General features: G+C 33.8%; 1 protein-coding gene across 2 annotated transcripts in view; it reads left to right on the forward strand.

Annotated features, from left to right (window-relative positions):
* Positions 1-7,645: 7,645 nt before the first annotated feature.
* The window catches only part of LOC110026653 (flowering time control protein FPA), a 48,777-nt gene continuing 39,810 nt past the window's right edge, over positions 7,646-16,612 (forward strand). For both annotated transcript variants that reach the window (XM_020727679.1, XM_020727678.1), the window contains exons 1-2: positions 7,646-7,871; positions 8,011-8,331. In XM_020727679.1, the coding sequence (XP_020583338.1) occupies positions 8,011-8,331 (321 nt within the window). In that variant the 5' untranslated portion in view covers positions 7,646-7,871. The remainder of the gene's footprint in view (positions 7,872-8,010; positions 8,332-16,612) is intronic.

A 16,612-nucleotide genomic window follows, 5' to 3' on the forward strand; every position in this document is an offset into this window, starting at 1 on the left:
CTATTTTGAATATATATATATATATATATATATAATTTTTTTAAATAATATATTTTAATTTTTTTAAAAATGAGATTGGATAGATCTCATTCATTTAATAGTTTAAATAAACGAGCATAACACCATAAAAAATGCACCTATTCCGAAGAATAGACACATTACTTGGTAGTAAAACTCGATTAAATAAACTAATGAATTCATGACATATATCTGATCTGCAAATCATTTATTTTGACAGACAAGTTCCCCTACTTAATATAAAAATTAGATTGGGTTTATATTCTCTGATTTCTTAAAGCTTCCTATAGAGGTAAACCCCTATTATTAATTACCTTGCAAATGAATGAAGTCGCCTTAGAGAACTCTCGAGGATGATCAGAGGTATCCACCTTCATGAATTCAAGGTTCAGGATTTCCAAAATTGGACATAAAAAAGTCAATTGGGAAAAGGACAAAATATGAACATTTATTTGTAGAATCAAAGGAAAGAAAAATAAGAGTTGTCACGGATCCTGAAGAGAACTTCAATGACTTCTTGAGCTATCATATTGTTTGGCTTCAATTTTGAGAAAATATTTTTTGATATTTCATTATGCCTGTTTTATTATTAGGACTTATATTTGCATTAGCCTGGAAGAAATGAGGGTTTATGTCGTATCGGACGATGACTTCGGAACCTAAAACGAGTATAGAATCAAAGGAAAGAAAAGTAAGAGTTGTCACGGATCCTGAAAAGAACTTAAATGACTTCCTGAGCTATCATATTGTTTGGCTTCAATTTTGAGAAAATATTTTTTGATATTTCATTATGTCTGTTTTATTATTAGGACTTATATTTGCATTAGTCTATAAAAAATGAGGGTTTATGTCGTATCGGACGATAACTTCGGAACCTAAAACGAGCTAGGACTTAAATTGCATAATATAATTGTGCAAATACTAAAAGATGAGTTGAGAATTTATGTCGTACTAAATGGGCAACCTCGAAGTCCTATGACTTGTTATTTAAACCAGGGAAAGATATATTGTTGATCGTCATCATCCACCTGCTGCTTCTCCGTCGTGCTGCCCACGAAGACTTATTCCAAGCTCCAAATTGTAGCGACTTCAAGTTTAGTTTATGTTTTGTATTTGCAAGTATAATTATTTTTGGGTCTCAAGGGCCCAATGTATCTCCTAACATGTGTCATACTGTTCTCTACCCAAAGAGTTTAGCAAGTGCACTAAAATAAATAATGCAATAAAAAGTACAATAATTTGCATGAAACTTAAACAAATTACTAGAAAATTTGGTATATGAAAATCTGAAATCATAAAAAAATGAATGAGTAAAACATAATAAGATGTCACGTATAAATGACCAGGAGCATGTGATTTTATGTGACATCAGGAATCCCGGAGCATTGGGCTTCACTGTAGGTTAAGTCATGGAGGAAATTTCACTACTTGATTTAATTATGGAAGTTATGAAACACATCTTTGTATATCCTCATGTTTAGTGTTTTAATCGACTTGTGAATTAAAGTCAAGTGCATAGTTTCATCATCTATTTGAAAATTAGGTAGATGAACTACCACCAAAGGGTGTGTTTATAAAATATAGGAAGTCTACAATTTAACATGAGCTTGAAGTGATTTAAGGTGTGTTACCCTCAATTAAGTATTTTTCAACTAATCATCAAATATCTTTAAGTGTTTTTCAAATAATTAAATCAGAAATTTTTATTTTGTTTAACTTAATTTTTGAGAAGGAAAAATAACAAAAACAAATCAACGGAAAAGGAGACCGACTCACTTCTAAGAAAATCAGCTAAGCAAGGGGCAAAACCGCAACTGAATCGAATTAAAGGCGTTTAAACTTTTTCAAAACAATGATCAAATCAGTCCTAAAAGGTGCGTAAAACCCTCCAAAAATCAGTATTTAAAGGGCCCAAATATTGTATAAAAACCTCCAAAAATCAGCACTTAAAATGCCCAAATCGATGTATGAAAGCATAAAAAAAAATCAGCACTTAAAATGCCCAAATTGATGTATAAAAACCCTCCTAAATCTTCTCAAATTGACACAAACATCGAACAGAAAACAACCATTTAAAATTTTGGTCATAACTAGATGGTAATTACGTAAATATCAAAGCCTATGTTTCATATACAGTTATTTAAGAATCAGGCGGCACGTATGTAAATCTCCATTTTTTTGTTTTATGTGCAATCCAAACATTTAGCAATTAGGTGGCATGTATGTAAATTTAAAACTCTACGCATGAGAATATAGTCAATTACAAGAGTTATCAGCTCCGACAAGTCAACAATATACGCATCTTAGCTCAATAATACCTGCACATGAGCTTTGTCCACCTTTAAACAGGAATATATCAATTGCATGGGGCTTAAAGCATGTAAACAAAGTAAATCCTTACTTACCAAAGGTTCAAAAGAGGTTATTGAAAGATTCACATATATATCACTCACATTGCAAGAAGAAGACTTGTGCACAAATTATGATCCACACCTATGTTCCTAACCACTTAAGTTTAAGGCCAAAACAGGATACTAATTTGCATTTCCAATAAATGTTCTGTTGTTCCACCAGGAGCCCAATAAAATGAACTTTAGATAGCAGTTGCACATGAAATGATTCTTCCATAGCTAAATATAAAACCTTCTAACTTTCATTTAAATGATTGCATCAAGACAACTATTTTGAGCATAAGTTTCATATTTTGACAATCAAATGTATAATGATTTCAGGTTTCCATACAATGAGCATAAACGAATTTCCGATTTCCATAAAAAAAAGTGAAGAATCTCAATGCTCACACTTGCATACATGTCGTTCAATTCTTTATATGTATACACATCTAGCATATCCAAAAAAAGAAATCAATGATATAGCTTTCCATGCGTGAACAGAGTGGCACTTATGTAAATGTCAAGGTTTAAGCGTTGGATACGTAAGTTCAAAGGAGTGGGTGGCATGTGTGTAAATCTCCCAAAGATAAATTTCACAGGTTAGTTTCACTATTGCTTTATCTTTTGCATCAAACTCTTCTAATAAGAAAGTGTGTCATTAAACATCACAAACAGAACTAGTGAAACATTAGCATGAGCATTCCTTGCTCTCCTTTTTTTTAAAAATAAAAAAGAAAACAAAAGGAAGTCAAATGAAATGGGGCAAAGAAAGAGAAATGAGAGTAAGATGAAGAGAAAAAAAAAGACACCTCGCTTTTTTGTTCAAGATAAACAGAGAAAATCAAACACCAAGCGAGCTAGGGAAGAATCAACCAAGAAGAAAAACCACCTGGAATATTGACAGCAACTCCCCTTTCTCCAGAATTTCTGCCAACCCAAAAGACCTCCCCAAATGGGGTTTATTTAGCCAGAGGAGAGGAGAAGAGCTTACCCAAACCTTTGGGGGGTGAGCTAAAACTTAAGGCAACGGGCGAGAAGCGACAAGAGGCGCAAGAGTGGGAGTGGCGAGCAAAAAAAGCCTGAGTGTGGGCAGGGAGTAGGTGGAAGCCTTAAGCATGGGGGAGGGGACCTCAGGCCGAAACTTTGCGAGGAGAGTGCTGCTCGGCGAGGAGGAGGTTCGGTCGGATTTCACGAAATGGAAGGGGCTGATTAGGGCTTGTTTCGCGACCGAGAGAAAGGGGAGCTGCGGGTGCGTGAGTTTGGGTTTAGGGATTTAGGTAAAATGATTTTTTTAAAATGTTTAACATTAAATTTTACAGTTCGCACACTATTCGCTCGTGGTGAAATCGACGTTTCACACGCGACGGCGCAGTATGTTTCATCATCTGATATCGTTCGAACAACCTCCTCAACAATTAGGTAAAAAAACGTGTCAAATTCGATTTTCTTCAAATTTTGGGCTCGCGATCGACCGTTTCAAAGTTTTATTTAAGTTTTAATTAATTATGCAACATATAAAGGCGTATGTGACGTGAATTGCAATATTTAACGTGTTGACCGTCTGAATTGCAAAATTTGTGCGTGTTGAGGTGCAACTTGTGCATAAGACAACCCTAGGGTTTAACAGTCCTAAAGGGACTTCTTTTGAGTTACTTCATATTGGTTTCATCCTCCTAAGTGCTTAAGGTCAATAACCACACATGCAGAACTTTAAAAGAGTAAATAAGTGGTTTGAACTTCTAAAATGAGGTGAGTCCCACAACTTCTAAAATGAGGTGGGTCCCACTACTAAGGCTCTAAGATAATCAAAGAGAGAATCCTAAGACTAGACCTTAAACCCTAAGAGGAAAACTTAACCTCACTAAAAATGAGGTCAACAATACTGATAACCTGATTACTGATAAGTATTCGTCTTTTTGGGATACAACAATTTGTTCTTTATCTTTATGACTCAGATGTGATTTGACGTATCATGATTCAACGTCATGATAATTCGGTTATTTTGTAGGCTCTGTATGTCGATGAGTATGTTGCCCATGTGGGGACCATAAGAGACTTACTCTCCGCCCTGTAGCTTAGCGGGAGCTTTGAAACATTAGAGTATTCTCGTGTGAAATAACTGTCATTTGATAGCCCTGTGCTAGTTGTCACTTTTAATGTAAGCAAAACTCTCTGGATCAAGAGTATTCTTGGGCAACCCCTAATATGTAATTAACCAAGTGTGATACATCCCCTTGGGAACACTATGAAACCCAGAACAAACAAACGCACCCGAATCTCTGGATATGGGTAATCAACATAAGTATTATTTCACGGATATTGGTCAAAGGTGCTTCCGCCCGATCTTGTTTGGATGGACATACTTGACATATTCTTTCAAGGTTTATCACAATTAGGCTCTCAATGTTTTCTTTCGATTGTCATCTTTGTTGTATATCTGTCTTTTTTGGTTCCTCTTATCTCTTGATCATTTTTACTATCTAGAAGAGAGATTTATTTGAAAAGGAAAATAAATGATGATGGACAAAATGACAACTCCTCAAACAATAAAAGGAGAAAATAAACAAAAAAGACCTCAAATCTGTACCTAGAAATTCACATCAAATTAACATAAATTTTGAGAACATGAAATGAAATAAAATTTCAGAAATTTGCAAAAAATTTAATTTTTACTTAAGAAATGAAATATTTAATTGTCGGTCTTTGGCTGCTTCGGGTAATACAAGACGCTGGCTCACAAAAATTTAATATAACACATGCTCCCCAAATTTAAACTTCTCCACATTATCTTCTTCCACTCAAACTTGGAGATAGAACTAGTCGCCCATACCTCTACCAGCTCTATCTGAAGAGTCACCACCTTCGTTCGAAGAGTTGCCATGTCGACCTGAAGGACCGTCAGCACTTCCTCGAGGTTTGTTATGGTAACCTCCCTCTACAGGCCAACTTCTTGAGCAAAGCAATTAACTGTTTTGTACATTCAGTAAGCCAACAATACTGGAGATCCTTGCCAATCGTCGGGCTTCCTTTTATGATCTTAAAACAAAACAGATGTTCATAAGCACCTACTCCATGGGCCGGAGAAGACGATCCTCTTATTGTCTCCTTAGTAGAGGGTTGGCCAACTCTCACTATCAATGAATCGATAATATACATGGTCTCATCTTCAAGAACAAATAAATGTCATCAAAAAGGGAATTGAACAAATCTGTTATCAAAGAAAACTAGGTTTTCTCATACAAATCATTCACTCCATTTAAATGATCAAAATCTCTTACCAAAAAGTGGACGAACAACCACCTGGCTAGCCTCACTAACTGAAAGAAAGGGAGCTACACCTTTGTGTGGTTGCACCTGGGTCTCTACGATTGCCTGATCCTGTTATTGAGTCAGTCGTTCATGGATCAGAGTTGGGACAAGCATGTCAACCCTGCTCTCTATCTCATGATGAAGCGGCATCGAGTCAGATGACTTAACCTTCTTCTCCACACTTTTCTTTCTCTTGGATCACTTGCTTGATCTGCTTCTCTCCCTTCGACCGATTCCCTCTTTCTGGCCTCTTTGAACAGACAAATTGATCTTCTCACTCCAGCTTCTTTGCTACTAACAGTCCAGTTTCTTCTTTATTACAGGTTGACTACTTTTTCTCCTCTGCTTGCGAAGTTTTTCTGTCGAAAAGCCGAAAGCCTTCATTATCGGGCAAATCCCATACCAAAAATAGTGCCGACATCACTATATGGCCGCCTCATTTTCAAATTTATTGCTACTCACTACAACTTTCTTATGTTAAGAAACAATTGAAGCGCATGAAAATCAAAAAGGGAGATGGAGAAGGCTGATCATGCTTTATTTATAGGGACTACAGACACATAAATCCAGAAAGTTCAATTATTAACATATATTTATTACACAATAAATAAGCTAATATTTGAATTTACTTCCTTCATTCTTATTGCAGGCTTCAATAAGTAAGAGAATTGTGCAATTGAATATGACTCGAGGAAATTCAACGGGTCTCTCTTTTGAACACCGAAGGACAGTGCATCGGGATAGTCAAAAGAAGGAAACACCAAATGTCAGTTCCTTTGGTGGGAACTATGAGCCAATGGAATGAAAACACAACTGAATGAAGAAATATAAGGCACCCGACCCAAGGGACAATCGTTCGTAATGAGCTCCCTCAGCTAATTCTGGAATTCTTAACAAAATTGGTCAAAGGGCACGCCACGGAGCTCCTTTTTGTTCCTTTGAAAAAACCACTTGTCCAATGAGAGCTGCCCGAAGATTTCGGTGATACATATTATGCCTAACGATCCAAATTCACAGTAACGACATGAGGACCTCCACTTAATATTCCATTCAGAGGGTTGACTGATGACCTCTCATCCAACCAAAGATATGTTGACTTCCTGAATGACAAAATTAACGAGCTATTAAATGTTCATCTTCAAGCGGTCATGAATATGAAATGGTGTCAATGTCAGTTATAAATACTAAAATGTCCTGGATTCAATTATAAATATGAAAAGACGTAATATTAACTTGTAATGTTCATATTAAAACATTGATATACATGTAAGTTTATTATACTTCTGTAACCCATAAATAGTTAGTCATTTCTTCAATAAAAGGACTATTGATTTTTTTGTCTCAAAACTTGTGTTAGTGTGCATTCTGTTATCTCTCTCAGTCTCTATTCCTCCCCCCTTCAAATGCTCTATATATTGGGTATGATCCACAAGACATATTTGAATTCAACATACCAATAATTCATAACTCATTATAAATATTTTTAATTATATATTTTTATTAATTTAAAAAACTAGGTCCTGCACAAGTTCGTTCTAGTTTGAGCCATTTCGCTAAGTCCAGGCAAGTTAAAGAAGAGCTCCTCTCTCCAAGTTTTGATCACGTGCCTTGCTTTCACTGGTAAATCAACAGTTTCTTATTAATAGCCATTAGGAGGTGTTTGATATGATACTTTTAAGAAGATTTACGCTAAATTTAACCTAAATCCAATCAAACAACAATAAATAGATTAGATAAATCTGACATTAAGTTAAATCTGATTTTTTCTTGTTTCGTTTATTGGATTTACTAAATTCACGTTTAATAAATCTGAATTTATCAAATTTACCAAAGGTCTGGTTGGATATGAATAAGAGAAATAATCTCTTATTTAAAAAATTATAGTATATATTCTGATATATATATATATATTGGCACCGCGAAGTGCACCAAACCGGCCCTAAATCCTTTTAGCCTCCATCTCGGAGATTCGACTCTAGGTTTACAGCTTCTACAGTTTTCGCTTTCCCGTTTTCTACGTTCGCCACATCGGCTTCAGTCGGCGATTATTACATAGTTCCCGAACCCGGCGTATTGAGCTCATCAAGGAAACCCTAATATTATCAGTTTCGATCCCCTCAGAGCAGCATTCTAAGGAATCAGCGCTGACAGGTATATTTTTTACGCCCCGCAGCACTTCCCTAGGCTTTATGCGTTTCTACAAATTTTGACAAGTTTTATTTTGCCCTAGGCTGTAATGAGCGCTGGAATAATTATCCTTTTGTCTTCCGTTTACTCTGCTTTTTTCTAGATGGGCAAGGGAGTTCGTGGCAGGGATAGGCCGTATCCTGAGTTCTCGCCCCGATATGGTGAAAGAGAACGACGAAGTGGCTGGGGCGTAGCTCCTCCTTCACGGAAGCTCTGGGTGGGGAACTTGAGCTCTCATATTACTGAAAACATTCTATCGGAGCAGTTCCTTAGGTTTGGCGACATTGAAAGCATAGCTTATTTGCCGGGCAGGAGCTATGCATATGTCAACTTTAAAAAGGAGGAGGATGCTGTGCTTGCAGTGAGAGCACTTCATGGGTCAAATATTGCAGGGATGCCTCTTAGAATCGAGTTTGCAAAGGGGGTTAGTCTTTTGTTGATTTTTGTCCGTTCTCTGTTTTTTTATGTCATTTTCAATGTACGTTTATCAAGTTGTTTATTGCACTACCAACAAGCAGAAATCTCATTATAATAAGTTGGAATGATATCAAAATGCTAAGGGCCAATCCAAGCAGCGAACATTTAATAATTGAAACACAAAAAAGAGTACAGTTACCCATATAAGACATGCTTTCAGCAAGCATTATGGTAAAAAATATGCAGTAATATTTTCCATGATTTCATGAATTGATCCATCTTCTCTTATATGAAGGGTGGTTTCCTCAAATAAAATTTGTTTCAGTGGCAAATATGCTGCTGATGCCACCAAATTCTATGATATCTAATTGATGTGAAAGAGCAAAGTTAAAATGACACAAAATTCTTGATTAAAATTTGTAATTAAGAACTCTATTTCATCAAATTTGCCAAAATTAATACAGGCGTTAACTTGAATAACAAATTATCATGACAATTGAAAAAGCATGATACAAAAGGTCAAATTTTGTCAGGAAGATTACTCTAATAAGAGATTATCATGACAATTGAAAAAGCATGATACACAAAGTCAAAATTTGTCAAGAAGAAATAAAATAAAAACCAACTTCATATTCCAGCTGTTAAATATAACCTTCACAGTCTCCTTCATACAATAGTGTGTGTTAATCTAATTTTTCCTTAATTTAATTGTCACTTATCATCCTTGTATTTCTATGCTCCTAGAAAGATTTTTCTAGACCTGGCTGCATGGCAATTTAAGAGAATGAAATACTGATATGTATGTATTCATGGATCCTTGAAATTGGAAAGCTGGTTTGTTTTATGTAACTTTACTCTGCAGCATCTAATATCCATGGTGTTGCTACCTAATGCGGCATATAACTGCAGATATGTGCCTATTCTTTATAGTTTCCGGATATTTTTTGTGCTCACAGCTGTCATTGGGTGACAACAGCATAGTCATGGCGGATTAAAAATTGTTTTTCCATTCCAGACACTTAATACTGTTAATTTATGACGGACAAGTCAATTAAATTAATTGATGCATTGTTTGCATCCATGTACTGAAATCGGTGCAATTCACAATAAATTGGACAATGATGGCGTATGCCAGGCTATGCAGATCATTACTATATTAAAATCGCTAATAAATTTTGGTGTTGATGATTTAATAACTTCATTAGGTCTTAAAGTTGAAAAAAATAATTATATTTCCCAGCTCCCTCTTTGGTCGTCAATTATGTCTTCAATTGGTTATTGAACTGGATACTGAAAGTAGGCATATCTTTAAATTATAAGCCTAAATGAAGTGACTCCTCCTAGCTGATTGAAAACCCTGATTTCTTTGATGAGGCTTAACAGGACAAATTGTTCTTCATCATGATGTGATTGGGCACCTGTGTTTTGTCTTTGGATTTAATCAAAGGACTGAAAGGTCATCGATGTTTAAGGACTGGAAAGACATTGAAGAAAGGCCTGATAAATATGTACATGGCTAATTTGTTTAACTGTGGAACAAACTTAGATTATTAGGTTGATGATGAATGCAGTTGTGGTTATCACTAACCAAATGAACAGATGATTAACAAAAGAAAGCCCATTGAACTAACTTTGCTGACTGGCTTTGTGTGCATATATATATACATATATACATGTATATCAACCTTGTAAAATTTAGAATTTTAAAAATTCCAGATAAATATTTTGCTTATTAAGTTTAAATTCAATTTCCAGGGTTAACATTCCGTAAGAAAACAAGAAGGATAGCCATGATCTGGGAATTGTGTGGTTCATTTTATTCTTCTGATCATTAGCTCATCTGCAACACTTTTTGGCTTTCTAGTATTAATAAAATGAACATCTTTATAAGCTATTTATAACTCATGTATAACCATTTTGCTGTTTGTTCTTATAGTTTCTTACCCATTATAGCATTTTGGTCCATTACCTATCATAAACCTGGATTTCGGAACATAAGCTCTTTGAAACTGAGTATATTATTTCTCTCTGTTGGATTGATGTGGATATTTGTTACAAGCTTGAGAATGCTTAATTGTATGGGCATTCAATCACTCACTCCCTGAACTGTCCTTCTTGAGTGGGACTAGGAGTTGAGTGATTAGTAGGCTACCTTATACCTTCTCTCTGTTATAACCTATTCTTTCAAATGATTCCAGATTGCTGCTCCAGTTCTATTCATTATGTGATTGTCAATACTCACCTCCGACAGCTTACCATTGTAAAACTAGTTTAAATTGTAGAGAAGATTATAAAACTTGGAAATCATGGGGTACTCAATGGCAGAAAGGCCTAAACTTGATAAAACTGAGATGTGATCCTTTGATTAAAGTTATGATAGTTTCTTGTCATAGAATTTTCTTGAAGATCTATTTTGGAATCATTTGACTGAACATCAAATTGGATAATAGAAATAGCCTAAAATATGCGTCTAAATGATGAATGGTAAAATAAATTCAAGAACAAAACTAAATGGCTTTGAAAATCTTGATACCAATCTGCAATAATGGGCTAAGCAGTAGGATAAAAATATAAAATGCCTTCTCAGATTAGATCCTTTGTTTCTTCATGCCTAATGCGGGAGAGAACATTTTTCAGTATAAATAAGATAACGTTACAATACATAAAAGAATGTTGAAAAAACCGATTTTTATGTAACGTTGCCGAGGAAGATACTTCACATGCGAAGACAGTTAAATGGATGCATGCTTAACTTGTTTATTTTAATTTAAATAGGGCATTTTATAAGTTTTGACATTTATAGATATGATCTCTTCCATTCCTCTTCTTTTATGCGAATGCAAACTACTTCATACTACATCATATTATGGAGCAACCAGTTTTTGGAAAGAAGAAAAGTAAAAATACAAAATGAAAAAAAGGTAAAAAAAAATTAAATCATGATATAATGTTAACAAGGCAATGATATGGTGCAACCAGTTTTTGGAAAAGAAGAAAAGGAAAAATACAAAAAAGGTATAAAAAAAAACCAAAACATGATATAATATTGACAAGCAATGATATCATTATTCCAATTTCCGCTAATACTTTTATTTTTGTTAAGTTTGTCGGCATTATCTAAATTTTGATATATAGTAATTCACTTTTTAGCTTTAAGAACCTGATAAAAACTAAATGAAATTCATGATTTTGATGGTTAGTTACCTTCATTTTGAATTTAATATTTCTGAATCAATCACTTTGCGATGCAATTGTAATGTTGCATGCATCAATTCTCGATGCCCATTCGACATTAGCAGGAGCCTCATTATTTGGATATGCCATTTATAAATTCACATATCTAATAATCTATAAAATGATAAAGGGTTTCTTAAAGAAGTTATTTTAAAAATGTCTATAATTTACATTAAAGATTGCTCTGGGAACCATATCATCAATTCATTTAATCAACTCATAGAAATGTTATTTTCCTTTTTCATCAATTTTTTTTCTTAATTCTCTATTTAGTTTCTTTATTTGGTCTAGAAATTATGGACAATTATTGTATGAAAAAGGGCATAAGAACATTTCTTGTTCATGATTTAGATGTATTTTTGACAATTTGTTATAATACAAAAACATAGTCTTGTGATGGGTACAATCTTCCAACAGCTTCTTACTGCTTTGCGGTAAGTGTTTACCTCTCAACTTATCCACTGATTTTTGGCCAGCAGAATCTTTAAGGTGGAAAAATCCGTGAACATATTTTTGAAGCGAAACTAATCTTTATGAACTTTCAAATGTATACTATACAGTTATTTTCCTTCAAATTTTCCCTAGTACCCGGATGCTAATTGTACAATTGAAGATAGAAAAGTTCGATCATATTATTGATCCATAATCATATGATCTTAATGCTCTCAATATTTGGAATTCCTACCCATCAAATAACCAGGCTTCCTGCATTCTGAAGCTGAAGTTATTTTCTGATTTCCATGTACTTGCTACTGAACGGCAAATTATAGTGCTATACAGTAAAGAGTTGGGCTTTATCCGTTTGCCAGGATAATTGCTAGCTGTTCACTGTAAATATGCAAGCTTTCCTGAACTTGATCAATTTCTTTTTTATGATCCGTGAATTGCTTGCTGCTTAGGTTATGCAATTTGCATTCATGAGCTCTGGTAATAAATGGGCCTTCTAGGCTGAATATTTAAGTAAGCAAAAATAACATGCCTGTGCATTAAGAAACTTGGAAGTTAGGATTAATATAACCTAATATTATAAGCCATGCAAAGGATGAAATACGGCTTCATATTTTTATATTTTGGACCTCTTTTTTGTGCAATAAATCTAAAAAGCCCTACTTTTACTGTTCAAAGATGCTTTTAATTCTCACCAAAAGATGGTGAGATGAGTTATAATCACCTTCACAACTTCCACTGTAAATTTTAGTAACAGGATATACTTCATCTGTGATGATTATAATTCATAAGACATGCATACATCAGCTTTATGGATTTTTCTACCCAGATGTAAATGTTATAAAAGATCTCTAATGAAAATAATAACTGAAATGATACGTACAATTTCACAATGTGCTTGCGATTTTTCGAGGCCTTGTGGAAGCTTGTTTGTTGAGTTTCAGGCCACTTCCTCTTTAAAGAATAACTGAGAGTCTGTGCTCTTTACTTGGGATTTTACAAATTTTCTATCAAATAAAGTTATAATGGACTGCGCAGTTCACTAAAGTGCTTATATACTATGCAGTTCAGTTTTTCAGATGCCACTGTTTTAAGATTAAACTTTTTTTTTCAATATAATAATAGGAAACACAGCCACAATGAGTGCTTCGACCAAATTTGGGGAATATCTTGACCAAGTTTTATCATTTCCTTTTGGCAAAGCAGAGAAGTTATAGCTGTCAATGATGAGTGCTTATGTGAAAGATGATTTGTCTTTGGAAATGCTGATAAAAATGAATGCCTGTACCCACTCTAACCAGAATACTGGGTCATGTTGGCATTTACTGAACAACAGTTTTTAATGTCGCTCTGTTATCCTGCAACAAACACTTTTTTTATGTTACTTTAACCACCTGCAATTCTAACCATGATCTCTGCATTAAAGAAACGGTATCAATTCGAGCCATTAAATTCATGATTAGTTCATGAAAGCTTTCACTAGCCATCCAATCAACTGGCAACTTACATTGGTGTCTAGACACGAGCTTCCTTTTGCCGCTCACATGACGTTGTAACTGAAGTTTGCAACTATTTTTCACTTCCTGCAGGAATAATAATATAATCTCAAAGACCCTTATTTCCACATTGATACAACGTTTCTCCATGCCTATTACGTGCCATAGCTGAAATTACAGTTTCCTTGTCAATGTAAAATACTTTAACTTGCATTTTCCTGCATCTCACTGTTACATCTGGAATGATATAATGAAATGTGGATTTACCAGCCAATTTAAAATTAAATTGCATATTAAATATTCTGAAAAAGCTTATTAAGCTGGGTAGAACTTATTCATTCGGGTGTGAATGGTATTGTGTCCAATATAGCTAGGAAACTTTACCTATTAATCAGCAAGTCAAGTTATTTATTGAATTGATTATTTTGTTATAGTAGAAATCATTGATCTATGATACAAGAGCTAGTGTGCATCAAGCATAGCTAGGAAACTTTGTGGCAATTGTAATCAGTAATACTAATTTCTTCTCTCCTATAAGGAGATTGAATGGTTCTCCCATTTTTATTTCTGTTTATGCTTCTTTTTATGGATTTTCAATTACTGGATCACACCTTTAGTTTTCTTTTATGATTTAGAAATTCTTTATGGGTAAAATTTCATCAATTTTTATAATAATTTAATAATTCATTGTTGTAAAAAAAAAATTATTATTGATTAATATGTATAAGTCAATTTAAAGTGTAGTTTTTCTCTCTTTTTTGAATGTATTAAAATCAGTGAACACCCCTAAATACCATAAACTTTATATTTATTTTTTGGCATTTGAAGGATTCTGCACGCTGAAAATTGTGTCCATTCTCATTTGCAATCATAACCGTCCCTTAGAGAAATTTAATACATTAGGTTGATGATTTAAAAATCCTTGTGATTGTCTTTGCCATAAATTTTTAATGATGTAAAAAACAAATGAATTGTTTTGATCTTACATTTGAAGGTCATAAGATCAAAATATTTGTCATAGGAGAAAAGTTCTTCCATTATATGTTGTTTTCATTTATATGTAAAGTTAACAGTAATAGGAAAGGATCTTTTCACGCGAATACTTCGACTGTGAACTCTGTTCATCGGTTAGTTTTTTTGCATATTCTGTGTAGGATATCTTCGATGGTATTATTATGATTGACACTGAAGTTTGCGTAGCTTGGCATTTATTGGCACATTCAACTCAGTATGTCAGCTAACTGCTTTGTTAGTTGTTGTTTCTTTTTATCTATAATGGATTTTAGTAGTAGAAAAATCGGAAAAAGAGAATAGAGTTTGTGGTATCTTTTTTTTTTTTTGCCGGTTGGAGTGAAATTTTATCGAGTTCATGTGAGCTTTGTTGCTGTCATGCCCCTTTTACGGCTTTTCCAAAAGACATTGATTTTTGCTGATAATGCCTCACTAGCTAGCATTATTTTAGGCTATTTTATTTTATTAATTTCTATTAACGTGAATACTACTGGAAATGCACAACTATAAACATGTAATGAATACCCTAAATGCTGTAAATAAATGTTTAACTTGAATACTTATGTGGATAAAATGCATATTGAATTGCCTTCCATATGGTTTGATATGCTTCATCTCCACAGAAATGAGCTTTCCTATTACTACTGCAACTTATTGAAGCTTTCAAAGCAACTGAGTTTAAGACTTTTTTTGCTATGGATTTTATCAATACAACTACATGATATACTATAATAATTAATTAATTAGCATTAATGTTTTCTGATAGTCTTCTCCAACTTATTGGTTTTGAGCTGTTTTTGGTTGTTGCTATCCATGATTATGCTGATTGATATCCTCTATTTTATTTTTACTCGTGCTCTTTTATTTTTTAACTGGCATCTATAAATACCTAATCTTGGCTTCAAAATTGCAAGCATCTTATTATTCACCATTAAAGGTTGAATCTTGGCAGAAACATTTCATTAATATTTTTTCTTTCTTATGGAATTTATGCAAATAGTTGCTTCTGTTTTTCCTTTTTTGAGATGTCTATAAATGGTTGGAGCAAATGCTTACCTTTGTTCTTATTTTCGTATCTTCCATGAAATCACGTGATTGTTTTAGAATTGTGTGGTCTTTATCATGCACTCTTCGAATTACATCATTATTTTTTTCATTTGAAATTGAGTTTGATCAAAAGTGTAGGATTATATGCTTCCCGCCTTTGAATGTTTACATGAAGTCATACATCAATATTTTTCTAGTTGAAATCTATGGGAAATGTTTTTTCTTATATATCTTTTTTAGAAGACATCAAAATTTATGTGTAACTATTGTACTTAAAAAGAACAATTTAATATTATTAGGCAAAAGAATTTTCTCGATCAATGCACCAAACAAACCTAAATTCAAATTATAGGCTTGAAACTCAATCTAGCAAGATAAACTTGTTAAATCACTTAGGCAAAAATAGTGTCATATTCAAAGCTAAACAAGCAAACTTAATTTGCTTGACTAAACTTGAAGCTTTATTAGTTGCTGCCAACTATTATCTGATATGCTGTTAGACTTTTAGGTTTGAATTACAGATCAGCAATCCAATCCATTATTTGTATTTATGAAACCTCTTTTGTAATCCTTTCATTACGTCCAAAGCATAAAAATGTTTCGAACTTCATCATCTATCTCTTGTTTGAGGCAGGGAATCTGGTTTTTCATATTTATATGCATCGTGAATATTCCATTTCAAGTTGATCCTGTTGTTCGTATAAGTATTGCAATAACACTTAACAGGAACAAAAGTCTGGCAGGGGGCTCGAGGCTTGTGAAATTTGGGCAAGGCTTGTGATTAAATATATGCTAGATTACATCCCTAGTAAAAGAATTCTAGGCTTCTTCGTTAAGTGATTAAATTGGAGCTATAATACCTTGCTCAATCTTAGTTTTATCAGTTGAAACTGCTAAAATTTGAGCTTTAACATAGCCTAGGTGTGAAAGTTTGATCTAGCTACTCAATCATATTTTCTGACAGACATTACTCCGTAAGCTTGATGTAAATATTTTCTGACAGACATCACACACACACACACACACACACACACACACACAGATATATATATA

Source organism: Phalaenopsis equestris, unplaced genomic scaffold, assembly GCF_001263595.1.
Source record: "Phalaenopsis equestris unplaced genomic scaffold, ASM126359v1 Scaffold000391, whole genome shotgun sequence".
NCBI lineage: Eukaryota > Viridiplantae > Streptophyta > Magnoliopsida > Asparagales > Orchidaceae > Phalaenopsis > Phalaenopsis equestris.